This window comes from Onychomys torridus, chromosome 7, assembly GCF_903995425.1.
Source record: "Onychomys torridus chromosome 7, mOncTor1.1, whole genome shotgun sequence".
Classification (NCBI taxonomy): Eukaryota; Metazoa; Chordata; class Mammalia; order Rodentia; family Cricetidae; genus Onychomys; species Onychomys torridus.
Genome location: NC_050449.1, coordinates 103,300,645 through 103,316,426, shown reverse-complemented (window position 1 = coordinate 103,316,426; position 15,782 = coordinate 103,300,645). Strand labels below are relative to the sequence as shown.

The 15,782-nt window shown below is 47.0% G+C and overlaps 1 protein-coding gene across 1 annotated transcript; it reads right to left on the bottom strand.

Annotated features, from left to right (window-relative positions):
• Nucleotides 1-9,720: 9,720 nt before the first annotated feature.
• On the bottom strand, nt 9,721-13,401 carry LOC118587660 (serine protease 44-like). The gene is made up of 5 exons (XM_036193660.1): nt 13,068-13,401; nt 12,628-12,784; nt 11,916-12,175; nt 10,858-11,012; nt 9,721-9,957 (listed from the first exon to the last, which is right to left on the bottom strand). Exons 1-5 carry the CDS (start codon nt 13,399-13,401, stop codon nt 9,721-9,723), a joined length of 1,143 nt encoding a protein of 380 aa, XP_036049553.1.
• Between the last annotated feature and the right edge of the window lie 2,381 nt (nt 13,402-15,782).

The window sequence follows — 15,782 nt, the reverse complement described above, 5'->3', positions numbered from 1 at the left end:
CCAGGCCTTGGGCTCAAGCAATCCCGCTCCTGGTGCCCCCGCCCCCCAGCAGTGGCTCGCGCAGATGCCTTTGTGTAGGCCTGACAGCTGTGTGGGCTGTGTGCGTGCAGGTCCAGAGTGTCTCCCTAAGACATCTGATCCCTGAGTTATTCACCAAAAGGTAGGTGGGTAGCACTGTCATGGGAGAGACTTTGAAGGCATTCTAGATCTTATCAATATTAAATAAAAAGGGGGCCGGAGCACTTGCTGCTCTTGCAGTAGACCTGGATTTCATTCCCAGCACCCACATTGTGGCTCAGAACCACTCATAACTCTAGTTCCGGGGGATCCCGTCTCTCTTCTGACCTCTGTGGGCACCAGGCACGCTCAAGGTGCACACACACACACACACACACACACACACACACACACGAAGACAAAACTCTCATACACATGAAATAAAAAATATTAAATGAAAGGATATTAAATAGAAAGACTATCTCGGGTTGGGGATTTAGTTCAGTGGCTAGTTCGATCCTCAGCTCCAAAAAAAAAAAAAAAAAGAAAGAAAGAAAGAAAGACTATCTCAGTCCCAGACAACATAACATCCTAACAGCTTGATAATTTCCTTTTTTTAACCTCTGGGGGTAAATAAGACCATACACAAAACCACAGAAACACACAACTTTGGTAATTCATGCAAAGTGACTATGCATTTATCTACAATCCAGACCAAGATACAGGACTATGCCGACTGTTCAGGAGCCCCTTCACGTACCTTCCATGGCACAATTAGAGGCTGTGCTCATTAGGCTTACTTCCATATAGTGAATTTCTTGTGTTTCCTGTAGTCCCTGTCCCCAAACATGCTTCCCTGCATGCTGCACCTGAGACTGGAAGGGCTGTTTTACACTTAATATATCTGGAAGAGATGCTTAAGACTGTACTTCCTCCTCCTTCTGTCCTCCACACTTCCTGTGTAGAAGACCCTGGCTTTGGCCCGTGGAGTTTCCTGCAGTCTAGACTCTTTGAACTGTATGTATTCTTACTCTTCTCTATTTCCTGCAAGTCCACCGTGGGACCCAGGCCCCGGCCCTCTGTCAGCCACACAACAAGTGCTGTATTCTATTATTAGGAGACACACAATATCCACATGGCTTTCTTTGTTTAGTTTTTTTATTTTATGTGTATGTGTGTTTTGACTGCATGTATGTAAGTGTACTGCATCTGTGCCTGGTGCCCATGGAGGACAGAAGAGGGCACCAGATCCCCTGGAACTGGAGTTATGACTGCCATGTGGGTACTGGGAACTAAACCAGGATCCCCCGCAAGAGCAGCCAGTGCTCTTAACCTCTGAGCCTTAATCCAGCCCCATCACATGGTTTTCTTTTGTGACTTTACAAATGGTTTAATGATTTTGCCTAGAAACACTAATCTCTTGTGGGTGTTGAAAAATAGTGATCTCATAAAAAAAAAATTACAGCATTTTTCTTTCAGTCGTCACCTGGGAACATTTTATCAAGAGCTTGGATATTAACACATTTTCAGGTTTTAAAGAATTGCAACTGTCATTCCCACTGAGGTGGATTAGGAAACTCAGCCACAATGTTTTGCATCTTTACCAGCCAGGAAATGGAATTCATCCAGGTGTGGTAGCTCATGCTTTAATGCCAGCAATTAAAAGTGAGTGCCAGTGAAAAGGCAAGTTCAAGGCCAGCTAAATAGTGAGTTTGAGGATTCCCAGTGCTAAAAGGTGAGCCCTTGCCTCATTTTCCCACCCTGTTGGCGCTAAGATGACTTCATGTTCTGCTTCTACCAACAGAAGCCACATTGTGCATCCACTGAGCTTAGAGGTTAAGAGTCCTTAAGGCTTCTGCCTTCACCCATTCAGACACTGTCCTGAGGCCCTGGTCCTGCTGGAGAATGAGAGTCTTCTCAAGAAAGCTGAAGCTTCCAGGCTAAACTCAAGACCATCCAGGACACTGTGCTCTGCTTTAAAAAGACACCATACGCGCTGAGTTAGCATGTACTGAACCATTGCTCTTATTGGAAATTCAGGCTTACATTCCTGTGAGCCTCTCTCTACTCACGGTATTCTCAGTCAGCATATCACCCTTTCTAAGTGTGCTATCTGTAAACAACTCATTACATCCACTCTGTTAGTTGACTGCACTCCCAGCCCACAGCGCTTTAACCCATGCTTAAGGAAAAGCTGCCCCAAGAAAACTTCCCCACAATGTACATCCTAGCTTTCTTGCACTTAGGAATGCTAAGCAGCATTTCAGATTATTGTTAAAGTTCTTTGAAACTGAAAAGAAAATACCAGCAAAACCCACAAATATGTAAGAAAAATGTGGCAGTAAACACTTGTCTAAATGAGAGCCCAGGGAGGCAGGAAAATTATCAGGCAATTCAGCTCTTCTGAGGAGCATGCGTACCAGATGTCTCAGTGTTTCCACAGCTCTGTGAATATCCACAATGAAATGTTGGGCATGGAGGAACACTGCACTGTGTGAGGACACTAAATTTGGGATGCTGTGTCACCAGCAAACTTTCCTGAGGCTTATATTTATTATTCCATTTTTGCCGAGCATGGTTCCCGGAAGCAGTCTTGACAGAGACGAGAGCAGCGCATGGGGAAAAGTGTGGTGTCACTGGGAGACACCACGAAAGAGAGCAAGCGGGCAGGACTGGAAATTCAGAGGGGCTGAGCTCCAAGTAGCTGTGGCTAGGCTCTGCTGATCATATCAGCAGCCCTTCCAAGTCTAACCAAATGTAAAGGATAGGCTTCCCCCCCCTCTCTCTCTCTGCATACCAATGGTGTGTGTGTGTGTGTGTGTGTGTGTGTGTGTGTGTGTGTGTGTGTGTGCTGAGCCTGGGAAGAGATGTTATCTTAGTGGGTGAGTTCCTGGCAGCTCCATATGAGGCCAACACTGAGTCAGTCTCTCAGAAGCTGGAGGCGGGTGTGACTTCTCGGCCAATGGCGTCTAACAGGTACACTACTGCTCACTACAGAGTGTCTGTTCTGATTAGTACATGACTCATTTGGTTAGGATCCCAGTGGTCCTTTTTTATTCTTTATGTGTGTGAGTGTTGGCTGCCTGGGCCCATGGAGGTCAAAAGAGGTCATCTGATCCCCTGGGACTGGATTTTTAAGGATGGTTATGAGCCACCATGTGGTGCTGGGAACTGAACCCAGGCCCTTTGCAAGAGCAACTTAACCACTGTGCCATCTTTCCAGCCTTGACCCCAGTGGTCTTAATAGTGATCTTGCTGTCTAGGAACGGTGGTAAATATCAGATTCCTTTTAGTCATTTCTTACTCACACCTATACATTTTTTTTTCAAGCCTTCTCTCTGGTCAAGCCTGGGGGTAATGGTGTCTCAAGATCATATAATCTGGCCACTAGAAATGGTCATTGAGATCTATTCCTCTTGGCCTTTATGACCAGAAACTGCAGGCACTATCTGTATGTTTTCTTTGCTTTTTGTAAAATCTAGTGTGTTCAGTAGAACCCATTGTCTGCCACTCACCTCCTCCTTTCTCTGTATCATCTCTTTTAGAAAGGGGTTTCACCCAACCACTATGCCTCTTATCGGGAGCCTTTCTAACAACTTCTCTCTGTCTGAGATTAGTCCATGCTGCTCTACTTCAGGTGAAGGACGGCCCTAGTACAGCTGTAATTGAGGCTATTCCGTGTAGCTGAACACAGTACCAGCCAGGACATTTTACAAGCTGAAATATCACTGTGGTGCTCCACTGAGGAGATCCCTGGGGCAATAGATCCTGACTGGAGTCTGAGGAGGATCTGGCTGCACAGGGCTTGGCTGGGATGGGGGTTGTGGCTATGGTCTCTGTTCTTCCTCACCTGGTACTAAGAGCCCTAACGGGGAGTCCAGAGAGATGCTGAAAGCCCATAGGCCCCAGCACTGAGGAATCACCTGAGATTCCCAAAGATTCCAGCTTCTACCACAGCTCCTGTGTTTCCAACTCCCACAGGACTCCAAGAGCAGGGTTTCCTGCCATGGTGGCCACAGGGGAGGAGTCTTAGAATCCAATGGTGCCTCCCACATACTGCTTCTTGGTGCCAGGGCTCTCTCTACAGGCCTGCCTAGGAGGTCAAAGGGCAATCCAGTCCAGCTGGGGAGGTGGAATCAGCTCCTGTCCTGAGAGTTAAAGAGGCAGGTCCTTGCTGAGAATGATGGTTACTGTTCTGGCAGCCTATGTGTGGACATGGATTGAGAATGTGACACAGAAATCACTAACCAAACCACGGCAATAAACCCTGATGAAGGAGAGACTAAGTTTTTGTTTGTTTGTGTTTTATTTGGTTGTTTGGTTTTGTTTATTTTAGTATTTTATTTTGTTTTGTTTTGTTTTCCAAAACATGGTTTCTCTGTATAGCCCTGGCTGTCTTGGAACTCACTCTGTGGACCACACTGGCCTCGAACTCATAGAGATCTACCTGCCACTGCCTCCCAAGTGCTGGGATTAAAGGTGTGTGCCATGATAGATAGCTTCATAAAGAGTCCCAAGCTGTGGCTGGCAACATCTGCATGTGTACAAGCCAAGATGCCCAGGAGGAAGGTCAACTCTGTAGACAGGTCAGTGAGGTAAGTGCCCCGTACAGCTTGTTGTCTGCTAAACTTGTATTGCAAACACAGAAAAGAAGCTAAAAAAGTCTCCCTCAGTTCTTTGCTGCCTCTCTCTCAAGCAGAGGCAGCCACCCATTTTCCCAATACATCTCTTCTGTGAGGTTTCTGGTGGGGTGTGATAGTTTGTGGTATTCCTTGGCTCCTGACTGCCAGGACACCTTTCCCTTTAGAGCTGTAACACTTGCATTAGAGATACCTTTCCCCTCAGAGCTTTAACACTTAGATGGACCACACAGCAAAACCTTTCATGAAATACAAAAACAGGGCTGAAGAGACGGCTCAGTAAAGCACTGCTGTTCTGGCTGAGGACCCAGGTTCAGTTCCCACTACTCACAGGGTGGCTCACGACCATCTGTAGTTCTGATTCCAGGGAATCTGACACCCTCTCCTGACCTCCACAGGCAATGAGGCACACATAGGATACCCAGATATTCATGTAGGCAAAACACTCCTACTCATAAAATAAATACAGTAATGATTGCACATGTATGCACATATATGACAACTTACTGAACATATTAAGTGAACACAGTTTATTATTATCTGTTAATCACATATAAAACAACAAAGCTGATGAAATACATTTAATTACTACATATAAAGATGTTAGGATATCAATAATACCAAAGGAAGAAATTACCAGCCTGCAGACCAATAAGCATGAAATAAACGACAGTAAAATCCCTCCTCGGCCATACCCCACGAAGTCTTACCCGACAGTAGCTTTACTAATGAGCTCTATCATTACCTTTTTAATTCATGTGATAAAATTGACATACAGATCCAAACAAAGCAAACACACAGCTTTGGAGCCAATGTAGAATGGCATTGCTGGTATTGCAACCAGAGCATACCACTCAGGCAGGAAGCCCTCCCATGCGCCTCCGATAGCACAGTTCCATACTGCTCTCAGTGAAGTGACAATGGTCAAGTCACCACTCCTGTACCTTTCTTCATGGTTCTAGCTCTCAAACATGTTTCCTCGGGTGCTCCCTCTAGTCTGGTAGGACTGTTCTGCATTTGATGTGTCTTTAGAACCATGACCACACTGTACTCAGTCCCTTGGGTGTCAGCCATGGGAGACTCGACTCTGAGCTGACTATCTCCTGTAGTCTGTGAGTTTTGCCCCTGGTTGCCCCTCTACATCCTCTATTTCCTACTCATCCATAGTCACACATCTACAGTTGGACTTAGGTTCAATTCTTTTGTCAACAAGAGAGCTAATGCTGTATTCTGTCACTGAGAGACACAACATCAGATGGCCTCCTCTTGTGACAGTGCAGTCAGTTGACCTAGAAACTAATTCATTTGGGTTGCAAGTTCAAGTGAGGAGACTGATCAAGATTTTGAGACTGGGTCAAGGCCGTAGCTCAGTGGTGGAGTCTTGGCTTTGTATGTGTAAGGCTCTGGGTTTGATCTCCACTACTTTAGAGAGGAAGGAGAGAGAGAATAATGTTAGGAGTTAGTCCATTTTAAAGGTGTTAAAGAATTTTTTTATTGTCCTCAATGTGGTGGATTAGAAAATTTGGGCATAGCACATTGTGTCTCCACCCAGCAAGAAATTAAACTAGCCTGGCATGGGCCTTTAATCTCACCCCTCAGGAAGCAGGGACAGGCAGATCTCTGTGAGCTCCAGACCAGCCAGGGATACACAGTGAAGTCCTGCTTCCCCCTCCCCACCAAAAATCAAATAATACAGAAAGAAAAAGAAATCTGATTCATTTCACTGCTGTCATTATCTGACCTAGCACTAAGACTTGTGGCTTTTTTGAGATAGGGTGCCATGGAACCCTGGTTGGCCTCCAACTTGCCAAGGATGACCTTGAATTTCTGATTCTCCTGCCTGCACTTCCCAAGTGCAAAGATTAGACATGTACACCACTGTGCCCAGTTTTAGGTGGCATCAGGGATCAAACCCCTGGTTTCACACCTGCTAGGCAAACACTCTACCAGCTGAGATGCATCTCTGACCAACTGTGACTTACTTTGGATAAACAGAACATGATAGAAACAAAATTACCTAACTTCTGAAACTAGGCATTGAGGGTCCTGGCAGCTTCTGCCTCCATCTGTCTGGACCACTGTCCTAAGGCCAGTTGCTAGAAGATGAGAGCCCTTTACTAGGAAACAGAGACATCCTTCTCTATACCCTCAGGTAACTACTCACAGGACAAGACTGTCAGGGTGTCATGGCCCTGGTAGAACTGCCACACGGATGTGTCACAGACCTGTGCTCCCACTGGAGCAGTGAGAATTGCCAATTCACCTGTACAGTAGTGAGATGCACAGTTACTTATCGTCATCCACAGGAGTCACGTTTCATACTGTCACATGAGCACAGATCCATTCATTGCTCCTAAGAGAAGGATAGGCTTGGGTCCTGATAAGCTTCTGTTGAAAACATTCTCATCAACCAGCCATCAAATTCAACAGCCTGTGTTTGTGCATCTGAAATAAGTGGTTGTGTACACTCTGTTACATGGTGGGATTCATAGCCAACAGCATTCTAAATATCTGAGGGGAGCTGCTTCAATGGACTTCTTGCTCTCTCTGGAGACCCATCATTTCTTGCCCTTAACAGCCATGGTAGTCAGATTCATCACTGCTATGAACAAAGACCTGAGAGAAACAATTCAAGGTGAGTAATTATTCATGTTGGCTCCCTGTCTTTGAGGGTTCACCCTAAGATGGTGGGAAAGGCATGGCAGAGCAGCTCACATTGTGGCAGTGTGTAGCAAACACTGGGAACACAGGGAGGAGGAAGGGAAAGATATGGTTCTCAAGGACACACCCTCCATGACACATCTCCTCCAGCTAGGCCCCATCTTTCCCTACCTCCCAACACCATCATATTATGGACACATTTCTGACTCTCATAATCTAGTCATCTCTGGACTTGCTCCTCAGAAATGTACCTAAGATCTGCTTCATCTCCTAGGACTTTATTAATGCAAGTTGTCAATCAAAAGCAGCCTTCCCACGCTAAGCAGCATTTCAGCAATGTGGTTGTGGCCCTTGAAAACCATAAAATCATCAGCAAAATCTACCAAAAAATGTAAGAGGAAACAAAATGTGGCAGTAGAGATGGAAGACACTGGTTTACACAGCGATCTAAAAGAAGCAGAGGAAGCAGCATGGCACTCCATCTTTGCTAGGCGCATGGGCCCCAGACGCCCTGAATGTCTCCACTGTTCTGTCCACATCTCCAGTGGAGTGACAAAAACAGAAGCACACTCATCTACGTGGCCACTGAGGGTAAAGTGATGTATCACAAACACATTAGATTCCTCAGTTCTAGTGAAACGCCTATGGTCCTGTCTTTTGCTGGACAGAGTACAACCTCTAATTAGTACCCAAGTCTTACTGTGATCTCATGAGTCCCTGCAATGATGAAAAATACTAGGCTCCCATTAGAAATCACCTACTCCACACATGTGTATTTCAAGTCATTTCTCCAGGTAGCCTGGTTTCATTTTGATGGCCACAAAATCTGGCCACCGGAAATGAGCATTGCCTTGTCACTTGCTCCTTCTGACCAGAAACTGTATCTCTGAATGTTCTTTCAGTTTTTGTAAAGTACAGTAAGTTCAGTAGACCCAACTACCACTCACCTCTTCCTCTGTATCATGTCATTTAGAGACAAAGGTTGTACCGAGCCACCATGCCCTGTCACCATGGGTCTCCCCAACAAGCCCCTTCCTACCTGTGACCCATATCTTGTGGGTAGCCCTACCCTAGTGCCTAACTTATCCAAAGTAATCCATAGTTGTTGGCCAGAAAGTAAAAATGTGAGCATTGGTGTTTGGTATTCTGTTCCCTCAGGGTGGAACAGAATTCCTATTCCCTATGCCCAGAAATCCCTCCCATATCACACACCAAAGAACACCCTATTTGGAGTCATAAACTTCTGGGAGCCAGGGATGTGTTCAACAGGAGGCTAAGCCTTTGTGTACTCTGTTGAATCTTCCCTTCATTAAGGCAACCTGGAAAGGAAAATGGGGACAGAGGAATGTAGGTGTCCATGAGAATTCATTTACTCATCCACTCATCCATTCATTCACCAAAGGATTCCTGAACTCCTTGCTCTGGCCCAGGAGCTGGAGAACAGAAGATACGCAACAGCTAGAGGGCATTCCTGGCCCAGAGCAACAAAATGTCAACCTGTATAGACAGGAAGAAACAGAATGGGGCCTCCAAAGTCGGGGGGGGGGGGGGGACTCTGAAGGCACATTACATGCTGATGGACTGCTCTGGAATATGTGCTGTGGGACTGATGGGCTCAGACCACCCACCAAACTTAAATGGGACAGACAACCTTCTCCAGGAGACTGAATAACTTCCCTTAATAAATGGGGGGCCCATTTCTCTTTAGAGTATGCTATAAGTAGCCAAATATTCCAGATAAACAAAACTTCAGAACATAGGAGACACATTTATTCAGTTCACATCTAAAATCTAGCCTCTCCAAAACTGCATCAACACAACTTAGGGTGGCCCTGGAAGTGGCTGTTAGGGTACTGATGTCTTAAGAGGGTACCAGACAGGATTGCTCCCAGGAGTCTTACGTAGCAAAAGTTTTGTACTCACAGATGGATTCCCACTGTGGTGTGGGAGAAAAGCTGCCACCCACAACTGAGCCAGATGTAGCAGTAAGAGCTCACAACTCCGCAGGAAATGTGCTATGCTTCCCCGTCTCTTTGTGAGTGCTCACGGAACTCACTGGTATGAGCTCACAGAGTCTCTGGTAAGAGCTATTAAACCGATTAGGTCTTGTGGCCATTCAACACTGATGATGTCTCTCTCCTCTGTGGATGATCTCCCTCCACTTGGCAGGTCAGATAGTCCTCTATCTGGAAATGGTTCACTCTCCTTCGCTCCAGGCAAAGTACAGCCCTTATACACTGGTAACTTAGGCCGATGACCAGGGCACCAGGCTAGGACATGTTGCAAGCCCCAAACTCCCTGTCACGCTCCACTGAGGCAATGGATTCTGAGTGGAATTTGAAGAAAAAGCATTGGCAGGGAAAGAAGATCAGAGGAGAAGCCTAGTGGGGCTCAGAAACAAGAGGACAGTGGACTGAGGGGGTCACAGGGTCACCAGGATGCCCAAGTGAAGCACCAGGCATATGCTTAAGATGAGGAGGCCTGATGAGTTCCAATATGAAGCTTGACTCAGTTCTCTAACGATCCAGTCTTTGTAGTAACTCACTTCTGTGTAAACTCCAGGAAATCCTTTTCGACCACAGCCAATGCCCCAGCTCACGATCCCCACCTGCACCCATGTTTCATTAAATTCACAGATCAAGGGCCCCCCAGAATCACCCTGGAGAAAGAGAAAGAAACAAACGACAGGAATGAAATTAATTAACAGCCCGACAGATTCCACCCCAAGGCCCTGGACACACTGATACCAACCAAACATGCACCTGCCAGTCCTAAATTTCTATAAGAGTTTGAAATTAAATTTTTTCTTAACAAATGAACAATTCTATTAAAAGAGGTTAAGTGGGGGCTGGAGAGATGGCTCAGAGGTTAAAAGCACTGGCAGCTCTTTCCAGAGGTCCTGAGTTCAATTCCCAGCATCCACATAGTGGCTCACATCCATCTCTAGTGTGATCTGATGCCCTCTTCTGGTAAAAAGGCATGCATGATGATAGAGCACTCATATACATAAAATAAATAAATACATCTTTAAAAAAAAAAAAAAAAAAAAAGAGGATAACTGAGCCGGGTGGTGGCACACTCCTGTAACCCCAGCACTCGGGAGGCAGAGGCAGGTGGATCTCTGCGAGTTCAAGGCCAGCCTGGTCTACAGAGCTAGTCCAGGACAAGCTCCAAAGCTACAGAGAAACCCTGTCCTCAGCGGGGGTGGGGTGGGGAGTGGATAACTGAATATAAACCAACATAATGTTTCTTTTCTGAAACAATAAGTAAATCACTTACCCCAAGTACATGGCATCTCACTCAGAAGGGGCTGAAAACACCTAATTTGTCTTATTGTCTCCCTGATTCACTCCCCCTCACCCCACCCAGCCACTGCTGTTTCCTCCTGGAAGATCCTGTCAAACTAGCCCAGGAGCTGTGCTGGCTTGTTCTGACAATCCATTAGCTTCAATAACAGTACATGGAGGATCTGGGCACAGTCCAGGCCCTAATGGCTGGGAATTAGGCACTTCTGAGGAGAGGCTAGCAAGGCAGAGTAGCAAGGGACCCATGAACTGGCCTGGCAGGAGTCTCCTCCTCTCTCACTATAGCCACAGACGCTCCCTTCTTGGACTTGGGTAAACAGTTTTCCTGTGCTTTCTCTGAGAATCTGATCACATTGCTCATGACGAATAATGTTTAGCTCAACCTCCCGAAGGTGTCCTGATGATCCACCTACAGGGAGGTAAGTATGGAGAGAGCAGAGCTCCATTAAGTAGGAATGACAGGAGTCAGTTGTACATCCTCTAGGTCTCAATACCGTGTTCACACACAGATACCCTCAAAGGCATCAGCTGTTATTCACGTCTGACACTGAAGGAAATGAGAGTATAAGACAATGGAAAGTCCAAACCAAGGAAGCAGAAGAAAGGACAGCCCAAGTGAGGGCAAAATCTTGTCAGCCTGGGAGGTGACAACAAGCATGTGGTATGCTCTCGCTAACACTAGTGACAGTGTCCTATGCACCAGGAGAGCATCTTTATTGCTCTCAGACAGGTAGTCCACCAAAGTACCAAACTGCACTCTTCCCAGTAGTAGGAGACCCTAGAGCAGTGGTTCTCAACCTTCCTGATGCTACCACCCTTTGATCCAGCTCCTCGTGTTGTGGTGACCCCATAACATTGTTTTCATTGCTATTTCATGACTGTAATTTTGCTACTGTTATGAATCATAATGTAAACATCTGTGTTTTCCCATGGTCTTAGGCAACCCCTGTGAAAGAGTCATTCGATCCCCCAAAGGGTCACAACTATAGTTTGAGAACTGCTGCCCTATGGACTCACTGAGTTTCCTGGCCTCGTCTCACATACAAGAAACTCCCTACTGCCACAGAAGCTACTCGTAGCTTACAATAGGTCATCTCACCCTGAACTAGAATCCACTCTGTCCTCAAGCCCTAGCAAACCAATAGAAATCCACCAATAGCTGCTGCCCCATGCCATCTCCTCTCTTCCCTCCTTCATCCTCCTGCTAGAAGCTCTAGCTCCCTGTCTCCCCCTTTATCTTGCAGGCCAATCCCAGTCTACGAAGCAGTCTGTTCCCTGGTCTACAGGTGCTGAGGTCTTACTTTAGGCTCACCTTTTTCAAATGTTCTGCCCCATCCGGTCACCCAGCACTGGGTCCCAGCTTGTACCAAGAAAGCCCTGTCAGGGAGGCAGACAGGCTGGATGGAGACAGTGTAGTTCACAGGGAAGGCCAGCAGAGCGAGAGCGATGTCATTCACAAGTGATCCCATAACAGAGTAATCTTGGTGAACAATGATGTCTTGGACAGGAATGTTGACTGCATTTTTGGATGACAGGTTAATCTCTCCCATCGATGCCACATAATCCAGGTGGCTGCAAAGAGATCCTGAAGGGTCTACATACTTCCTCTTCACACAGTCGCCCAAGCCCAGTCCCATCCTCCTGAGACAGCCACCAGCTACATCCCTCTGTTCTAACCATGTTCCCTCCAGGACCCCTAACCACCCCACCCAGCCACCAGTCAGTTCTCCAAATGTGGTCTCTGCTCATCGTCACCAAATGTTCAGGTGTCAACCGAAACTGAACTTTAAAAACAACAAAACCTACAACTGTCATCTCCCACCTCACCCCCTATAGTTTTGAAGTGGGTTCTCTCTCATTCTGTGGCCCAGGCTGGCCTGGAACTCACTATGTAGACCAAGTTGGCCTCTAACTCCTGACAATCCTCCTGCCTTAGGCCACCAGCTCCTTTTTTCCAAATAGAAAGCAAGAGAGACAGGCCATAGACCTGGTTAGGGGCCCAAGCCCGGACCCCAGGCACTCACCCATACACACAGTGGGCTGCAGTCATCACCCACCATTTGCTGATGAGGGAGCCACCGCAGATGTGATAGTTCTTCACCTGCAAGCTCACCTGCCAGGGCCACTTCCTCTCTTGGGCAGGTTCCCCGCCAACTATCCTTGAGGTTCTGCGGCCACAACCTGGAGCAGGTTGGTGAAGGGAGGGACTGAGGGTAAGGCTGTTGCTGCTCCACCACCAGCCAGATCCTTAGAACCTCAGAACAAGGTCCCGCCCCCCAAAATAACCCCAGGGCAGGTGTGGATCCCTAAGACTCATCAGGGAATGGTGGCGTCCCCTCAGATCTCGGGCCCACTCAGAGCCCAACCCCACACCCAAGGACCCAAGATCCTCCTATACATCAGGGTCCCATCTCCGAAGGTCCAGGCTAGTTCTCTGCAGCAAACCATGGCCCAGAAACTTCACCTGCCGTGGTTGGAATCCATGTTGGAAACCGTTCCTGTGGCAGAGTCATGGCTGAAAAAGAGTGATCCGGAGTAAATGCCACTGAGTTAGGGGACAGGGGGGCCTGCGAGGTCTCAGGCATCCCTGTGAGGGGCTTCTCCTGGGGGCGTGCACCCAGGTCATCGAGGCCATCCTCCAAGGGGAGAGGGGCAAGAGACAGCGTTCCTGGAACCATCCGGGCCTCGCCCAATTGTGTCTGAAGCAGCAAGAACCAGGCAAAGAGGCCCAGGGAGGCTCTGCGAAGTAAGGCCATACCACCACGAAGGCCTCGGCCTCTATCTCTGAGCCTCCTCATGGCAGTTATCGAGGCTGCGCACAGTTCTGGGAGGAACCGGTTCCACGCGGCTGCTTTCAGGACCGACTTTGGCGCCTCATCCCCTTCCCAGCTGACCCACGGGACAGGGCGTGACCCAGATAGCGTGGCTAGCCTGGGCCCCTGGCCGTAGAGAGCCCCTGCTCAGGAGCCCCTAATTCATGTAGAAGCATCCGTGATGCAAGGATGCACAACGGAGCTTCTCAGGCTTGATCAGGCCTTTCCCCAAATCTCCCTTCCTTAATCTGTAATCAAAGGTGAAACTCCTTAGCAGAAATGTTGCACCTAATGTTACAAACCATTGCATCAGGGTGGACACTACTACCTTTTTGAAAAGTCAGCACCCACAAGATCTTCCAGACCCACTAGCCTTATCAGCACGACACAAACTCACAATGAGACATCAGTACAAGTTTATGGGGCTTTCAAAAACAAACCCGTCACAACCTCCAATGCTGACAGTGGTACAGAAATGAGGGCCTGTCCACGCACTGTGGTGGGATTGTAAGTACAACTACTCTGGAAAGCACACTGGCTGTTTATTATACAATAAAAAATGCAATTACCATACACTCCAGTACTTATTATATTCCTGGATATTTATCCCAAAGAAGTAAGAATTTGTGTTCTATTAACCCGTATAAACACTGATAGTATTAATATCTTTGTTCATCAAAATCAACAGCGGAAAATAACACAGCAGTAAAACTCTTTGCCTTCCCCACAACATACATGTTCTAATCCCTGGGATTTATGAGCATGTTACTTTACTCAGCCCCTGGCAAATGGAATGGATTAAATTAAGGCTCTTGACACAAGAAGGTTATCTGAACTATCCAGGTGGGCCCAATGTAAACACAAGCTTTTTTTATTTATCAACAAGACAGTTGAAATCAAGAGAAGAGATGTCAGGAAGGGGAGAAGTTGTCAATGTGATGTAGCAGGAACCTTAAAAGTTCTTATTAATAAAATCAAACCTGAGGCCTTGTATTGGGGTGAATGCTGAAAGGTCAGAGGAGCAGAACAAGCCACAGCCACCTCACCTTGCCAATTCCTCAGCTGATCCTGTTTCCTCAGACTGGAAGCCTCTGAGTCCTCATCAGGAATGGATCTTAGCTGAACTGTGCTGCTCAAAAGCCTAAAAGCTTAACCAGCCAAATGCTTCTAGTTTCTGGTCCTCACGCCTTATATAGCTTTCTGTTTTTGCCATCACTCCCTGGGATTAAAGGCTCACTTCTTAGGATTAAAGGCATGTGTGTCACCATGCCTGGCTGTTTCCAATGTGGCCTTGAGCTCACAGAGATCCAGACAGATTTCTGTCTCTGGAATGCTAGGATTAAAGGCGTGTGCTACCACTACCTAACCTCTATGTTTAATATTGTGGCTGTTCTGTCTCTGACCCCAGATAAGTTTATTAGGGTGCACAATATTTTGGGGTACACAATACCACCATAATGCTTCACTGTGGTCTGAGGGAGAGGTCACAAATCCAGGGAAGAAGGTAGCCTCTAGAAACTGTATTCTTAATTACAAATAGAAATCTTAACTTGCAAGGACTTAACACAGGACAAATAGGAACTTATTCTTTAACTATAAGCAGAAACCCTAACCTGCAAAATACATTGTTCATGTTCTGGCCTCCCACTAACTTGCAGGTATATTATTCCTGCTCTGGCTTCCCACAAACTTGCAGGTACATTGCTCCTGCTCTGGCCTCGCAGTACCACAAGGTGTTACGAGCAATTGGAATGAACTGGTAAGGAGAAGGAAGAGCTGAAAGGGAGACAGACAAGAAAAATGGAAGTTTGATCTAATCATAATACATCATACCCATGTATGAAATTATCAAAAACAAATTTAAAATACTCATTCTAGTCCAGTTCCATGGGGGCTTCTCCGCCATTGGTTCACAGTTCTTGCGCTTCCACTAGTCTGGCTATTTGTCCCTGTACTTCCTCCAACCATGGTCTCAACATCTCTCGCTCATACAATCCCTCCTCTCTCTCCCCATTGGACTCCCGGAGCTCCACCTGGGGCTCGGCCGTGGATCTCTGCATCCGCTTCCATCAGACACTGGATGAGAGGTCTATCATGACAGCCAGGGTGTTTTGCCATCCAATCAGCTCAGGCACTCTCTCGACCATTGCCAGTAGTCTACAGTGGAGGTATCTTTGGGGTTTCTGGGGACCTCTCTAGCACTCTGCTTCTTCCTATTCCCCTGTAGTCTTCATTCATCATGGTATCTCCCTCTCTGATCTCCCATTCTGTTCCTGATCTAGCTGGGACTCCCTCTCCCCTAAGCTCTCTTTCTCACCCTCAACCCTTGCCCTCCATTACCCCACCCCCATCCCCAGTTTGCTCAT

Excerpts from the sequence above, each read along its gene's own strand:
- LOC118587660 (XM_036193660.1), bottom strand. The coding sequence starts at position 13,401 with ATGAGGAGGCTCAGAGATAGAGGCCGAGGCCTTCGTGGTGGTATGGCC. Across the intron at positions 11,013-11,915 it reads GGGCAGAACATTTGAAAAAG|GTGGATCATCAGGACACCTT; the intron begins GTGAGCCTAAAG and ends ACCTCCCTGTAG. Across the intron at positions 9,958-10,857 it reads GAGGAGGAGACTCCTGCCAG|GGTGATTCTGGGGGGCCCTT; the intron begins GCCAGTTCATGG and ends CTCTTTCTCCAG.